Consider the following 6,412-nt stretch of genomic DNA (forward strand, 5'->3'; position numbering starts at 1 on the left):
AAGAAGGAAGGAACTAAGGAAGGAAGGAAGGAAGGAAGGAAGGAAGGAAGGGAGGGAGGGAGGGAGGGAGGGAGGGAAGAAAGAAGGATAGGTTAACTTGGAAATAACACAGAACTACCAAAGTAGTCAGAAAAACCACTTAATCAGGATAGGGATAAATCCAATATTTGGCCCTTTACTGAGTCTGGTGCTGAAACTTTTACAGGGTCTACACCCTGGACTCTGGGGATATATCCCTGGGAGTGCCACCAGGCTAGATGACTACTCCAAGGAACAAAATAATTTGGGGGACCTATATACCATTTGGGGAGATCCAGGGGCAAGGAAAGATGATTGACATTACCCTAGCTACAAGAAAATGGGAGCGTTCAAACTATACTGACAGGATACAATCAAGCTTGGAAAAGGAATCATAGAGTCCAGGGTGTAAGGGAAGGAGCTACCTAAGATGGATACTAAAAGGATGCTCCTTGCCCTGGTGTGGGTCTTCTTGGGAAAGAGTGTCTGATTCAATGGGGAAGACTACAAAAGGCAAAAGAATATTCAGCATTTGCTTAGCCCCACCAAACTGGGACTGTCATTTACCCCAGGGTCCATTATTCAGTCTGAAACTGCTAGCCTGAGATTCCCTTCAGGGTGGATTCTCTTGGGAAAAGGGAAACAGTACAAGCTTTGGGGTCTCCAGCTTATCAGCTAGTCCTAAAACTTGGGGTTCATCAGATCTTACTAGGCTACAAGTTTGGGGTTTCTAGATTCCATGTTGACAGAAGAAGGAGAGAGGGAGGAAGAAAGAGAAGGAGGGAGGAGAGAAGAAAAGGAGAAAGGAGAAATGGAAGGAAGAAGGAAGGAAGAAAAGAAAGGATTTCCTTGATTCTTTGGCGAGGGAGCTCCTTTTACCAAAGCAGGCAAATTTAAAACAGAGGTTAAGTAACTCGTTCAAAATCATACAGCAAGTATTTTTTGAGAGGCAGAACTTGAACCAGCATCGCAGGAGACTGAGCCTGACTCATTAGTCCCTACACCATGATGCTTCTCAGAGGACTAGTATTTTGGAGAAAGAGCAACTCAGATCTAAATCTAGTCCAGCTGCCTTGATTTTAAAGTGATTGACTGGGAGACAGCTACATGACTCAGTGGATAGAGTGACAGGCCTGGAGTCAGGAGGACCTCATTTCAAATCTGGTCTGGGACACTTTTTTCCTAGTTTTGTGACCTTGGGCAAGTCACTTAAGTTCAATTGCCTAGCCCTTGCTTGCCCTTCTATTTTACAGTTGTTACTTAGACAGAAATAAGGGTTTAAAAATATTAAAAGTGATTGCATTCCATAGCCTAAATTTCAGATTCTGGGATCAACAGTCATCTCCTGCTTTGATTCAGGTGCTAGAATCTCTCACTTTCAAAGAGGAAAAGGAGGAAGAAAGGAAGAAAAGAAGGAAGGAAATATTCCTTTTTCTACTCAAGGCAAACTTTTCTAAATACAAAATAGGTAGCAAATATGTTTTAGCTTCCCAGATTCATAGACCCCAAGGAAACAATACAGAAAAGGAGCTTAGGTATAAAGATTAAGAATCCTTGTGCTAGTCCAATCATCTCATTTACAGTTATATACATGAAATTTAGGTTGCTGTTTGTCATTATTAATAACATGATTTGGACAGCTGGGTAGCTCAGTGGATTGAGAGCCAAGCCTAGAAATGGGAGGTCCTGGGTTCAAATCTGGCCTCAGAGCCTTCCCAGCTGTGTGACCCTGGGCAAGTCACTTGACCCCCACTGCCCACCCTTACCACTCTTCTGCCTTGGAGCCAATACACAGTATTGACTCCAAGACAAAAGGTGAGGGTTTTTTAAAAATATATAATAACATGCTGATGATGCTGATGATAGAGAACCAGACTCAAGATTCAGGAAAATCTGGATTCAAGTCTTAAACTCTGACGTCTCCTAGCTAATCATTACAGGTAACTCTAGATAACTCCAAGATGCCTCTGGAGGACTATAAGCAGAGCAGGTACTGTATTGATGGGTTCACTCACCAATAGTTCCTTATCATCAATGAAATCATAGGCTTGACTATAGAAAAAACAAAACAAAACAATATAGGATAATATTTAAGTCCCAGCCTTGAAGTTATGTCAACAATGAACTCTTTATTAAGTTCTTACTGTGTGCAATAGGAAAGGTTACTGCAGGAAAGCCCTGGGGATATGGCTAAGGGCAAAAGAGAAAATTAGTTTTTGGTCTTACCTGGGAAACCTATGAAGGTCAAATGAGCCCTTGGCAAATTTTAAGGCAAGATAGAGATAGATAGATAGATAGATAGATAGATAGATAGATAGATAGATAGATGATAGATAGATAGATAGATAGATAGATAGATAGATAGACAGACAGGCAGACAGACAGAAAGACAGACAGAAAGAAAGAAATACAGAGAGAGAGAGAGAGAGAGAGAGAGAGAGAGAGAGAGAGAGACAGACAGGCAGGCAGACAGACAGACAGAAAGACAGACAGAGAGAGAGAGATAGATAGATAGATAGATAGATAGATAGATAGATAGATAGGCAGGCAGATACACAGACAGACAGATAGATATAGATAGATAGGCAGACAGACAGGCAGATAGATAGATGGGTGGATAGGTTGATGGATGGATGGATAGATAGATGGATGGATGGACAGATGGGCAGATAGAAAGATAGATAGGTAGATAGATAGATAGGTAAACAGGCAGATACACAGACAGACAGATAGATAAATATAGATAGATAGGCAGACAAGACAGGCAGATAGATAGATGGGTGGGTGGGTGGGTGGATGGATGGATGGTCAGACAGACGCTCAGATAGATAGATAGATAGATAGATAGATAGATAGATAGATAGATAGATAGATAGANACGCTCAGATAGATAGATAGATAGATAGATAGATAGATAGATAGATAGATAGATAGACAGAGAGATGATGGATGGATAGATATATAGAGATATAGATGGATAGATGGATGGATAGCTGGGTAATTAAGATGAATAGATGAATGTAAGTACATATATACATATACATAGATGGAGATACTGATATTGATATATATGTATGGAGAGGGAGAGAGAAGCTATTTTAGATTTGAGATAACTTTATAATATAGACTTAAGGTTCACAGCCCATTCCTTCCCCTTTAATCTTGTATTATAGAATTTCACTGTTTAATAGGTAAGAACATTTTGGATCTAATTGAAGAGACCTTGCCCAATGTCATACAGCTATTAAAACCACTGGCACCATCCCTCGAACTCAGCTCTTGATGAATCTTACTACCCTTCCTGGGAATGCCAGGGTTACTTATTGTTCCTAAGGCACTGATGGTGGATGTCCGTTCTATTCACTGATTGTAGGCAATGGAGGAATTAGGGATAGAAATCAGGATTCTGGCTGACAACTTGCTTTGCATGTAGCCTCCCCCACTTCGATTTAGTCTAGTTTCTGATAAAAGTCTATTAACTTCCTTGTTCTTATAAAAGAACCAACTGGGCATGATTAACAGGATCTACTGCTTCTTTTCCTTCTCCCTAGTTAATATCTCCCACCCCTCTTAAAGAATCACTTGAGTGGAGGAAGGTAGGTAGGAAAGCCTCAAGTGCAGAGACCCTGAGTTCTGATATGTCCTCAAGACACTTCCTAGCTGTGTGACCCTGGACAAACTTATTTAACCCTGATTTCTTATCCTTTGCTGTTTTTCTCTCTTGAAATTAGTACTAAGACAAGAAGGTAAGTTTCCTATTTCAAAGTTTTAAAAAGTTTGAGTCCAAGGGCTGTCGCCTCTCCCAATCAGTCTTCCCATCAGAGAGAAACCAACAAAACACTGTTCAGACTGACCATAAAGATTTATTTGTATTTCCAACATGCAGACCATTTCTGCATGCTGTCCAATGACAGCTTTGAACGCTGTTTACAAATTCCCTGCCCTCCACATAAGGCAACATCAGGATCCTTTTAGGAGCATAACAGAGAGACAATTTCCCTCCCCCTAATTATCCCGCCCTTAGTAAGGTACCAAGCCCCACCCCTGAAATATAATTTGTACAGCAGCCTTTCTGGGAAAGGCTTCCAATAAATACATCCATCATAAAACCAACATTAGTCGATACTTTCTTTCCTATGAGGATATGCACTGGGTAGTGCCTTTACAAAAGGCATCACTAGTCCATCTGCCCCCAGCACTGCACACGCTACCTGAAATTGACACATGCTCTGAAGAATGCCCTCTATGATGGACGGTCCTGTGGGGGAGCAGCATTTTTCTCAGCATACTCCAGCATGTAATACCAAAATTCTAGGACCCTTCTTGGTGCCAATGTGGACAAACTTCTTGGAAGTTACTATTGCTGGGGTACAGACCAATACAATACAACCTTAATCAGGTTAGACAATACATACTAAGCCCTCTTCGTGGAAGATTGGCCAAAAGTCAAAGACATCCCCCAAGGAACATTACTTTACATTCTTTTAGAATGGCCCTCTCTCTGACCCAAAAGGTTGGGCAAGGAGAATCAATATCCTTCCGGGAGAAGGAAAAAAAAAAAAAAAAAAAAAAAAAACAGAGCACTCAGTGCTCAGTAAAGGAAAGGGAGAAAGCATTTTGCTCTACATTCTAGAGGAGCCAGAGACTTGGGAAGCAAGTCTGGATTTTCCTCTGGATCAAATAAGCGTGAGTCCCTGGCATCCAGAGTCCTCCTGGTCCTACCAGGGTCGCCAGAGGTTACTGCCAGAAGGTGACTGTCGAGGTGGTGGCTTGGTCAAGGCAGCAGGGGGCAAGGGAGACGAGGAAGGTGGCTTCAAGTCTTGAAGAGTAGTCAGGGATGCCTGCGGTCTCTGGAAGTGATAAAGCAGCTTCATCTGGGTGTCTGTGTTGGCCGAGTGCAAGGTCAAAAACTGGACCGCCTCTTTGAGGCACCAAGAGTAGCCCTCGCTGTAGTCCTGTTGCAAGGTCTTGGGACAGGATGCAAAAGCTGAAAAGGGAAAGAGAAAGGGAGAAGATTGATTAGACTAGAGGTACGGGAATCAGAAGACCATAAACTCAAGGATCAGGGTGTTTAAGAGCTGGAAGGGGGCTTAGAGACCTTCGAGCCCAGCAGCTTGCCTCAGTTTACAAACGAGGAAGCTCAGTTTCAGAGGGTGAGTGCCTGGACCAGTCAGCGCCGGTGCCAGGATTCGGAAGTAGTTCCCGCCTTCGAATTCAGCACCGCTCTCACTAAGAAAACCGGGAGAATGGGGAATAAGCTCCTCAGGAAGAACTCACCTTTACTGTGCTTCAGGTAGCTGACGGTCATCTCCAGGATGTCAGCCTTCTCCAGCTTGGAGTTGGGCTGGTGTCTCTGGAACTCCTTCTCCAGCAAGAGTTTCAGCTGTTCGATGCTGCTGTTGATCCGGTCCCGGCGCATCTTCTCCACCACCGGTTTTCTCAGCTGTTGAGGGAGAAGGGGAAAAGAGAGAGGTCTGAGTGGACCGCTTCTCGTCCAAGAACCGGGAACTCGCATTCCTTAGGTGGGGGATACTTACTCGGTTTTTCTCCTTGGGAGTAAGGATATCCATCGAAATAGCGTTGGGGGCCATGGCTTGGGGAAGGCTGCTGGGGAGGAGTGGCCGAGCTCTTCCTTGGGTGCTTAGAATCCTAGCGGATGCCGAGTCCAGGAAAGAGTGGCCTCTATTTATAGCCCCAGGGCTGCATACAAATGCATGGGTCCGGAGCTCTTCCGAGGTTCCCACACTCCCTGGCCAATCCCTGCCTTTGGAAGGACAAAGGAGAGAGCATCTATTACGGCATGGTAAATTGGTTGTGAATTGCCTGGGGAGTAATGACTGCTCCCAGAGGAGCAGGTGGACTGAGGAGGCCGCTGGACAATAGAACTCCGCTTTGGCGGGATGGGCCGGGACTGTGGGAAAGCGTGGGCCATCATTTTAATTACTGCAGGGCCCCAACTTGGGAGCTGAACATCTCAATATGTCGCCTTTTCCCAGGCCTGGGGAAGCTGCAGTGAAGAAGGCTGGAGGGAGGGGAGATGGGGGTTGGGGGAGGGAAGGGAGCAGGAAGGAGTAGCTTCCCCCTCCCCTTCTCCCGCCTCAATTCCCTAGCCACCCACTTACTTTAAAAAAAAAAAAAAAAAGCAAAGTGTGTGTGGAGGGGAGGGAGAGGGGGATTAAGCCTATGAAGCCCATCTTTCATTTGGACATGAAACACTCTTTGACATTAACCCAGGAGTCCTGAATAGGCGAATTATCGGCACTATCTCTGGGCTTCCCTTCTCTGATTACTGGGGATGAGGGTTGGACTATTTGGCAGCGGGGAGATGGGATGAGGTAGGAAAAGTTGGCCGGCTCTTCAGACCTTCTCTGCCCGAGGGACTCCTTGACATCTG

General features: G+C 44.5%; 1 protein-coding gene across 1 annotated transcript; it reads right to left on the minus strand.

Annotated features, from left to right (window-relative positions):
• Window positions 1–4,736: 4,736 nt before the first annotated feature.
• Window positions 4,737–5,609, minus strand: HES5 (hes family bHLH transcription factor 5). Its single transcript, XM_044671225.1, has 3 exons — window positions 5,556–5,609; window positions 5,296–5,461; window positions 4,737–5,005 (listed from the first exon to the last, which is right to left on the minus strand). The coding sequence occupies exons 1-3, from the start codon at window positions 5,607–5,609 to the stop codon at window positions 4,737–4,739; spliced, it is 489 nt and encodes a 162-aa protein (XP_044527160.1).
• Window positions 5,610–6,412: the final 803 nt, after the last annotated feature.

The sequence above is a fragment of the Gracilinanus agilis genome, chromosome 3, assembly GCF_016433145.1.
Source record: "Gracilinanus agilis isolate LMUSP501 chromosome 3, AgileGrace, whole genome shotgun sequence".
NCBI lineage: Eukaryota > Metazoa > Chordata > Mammalia > Didelphimorphia > Didelphidae > Gracilinanus > Gracilinanus agilis.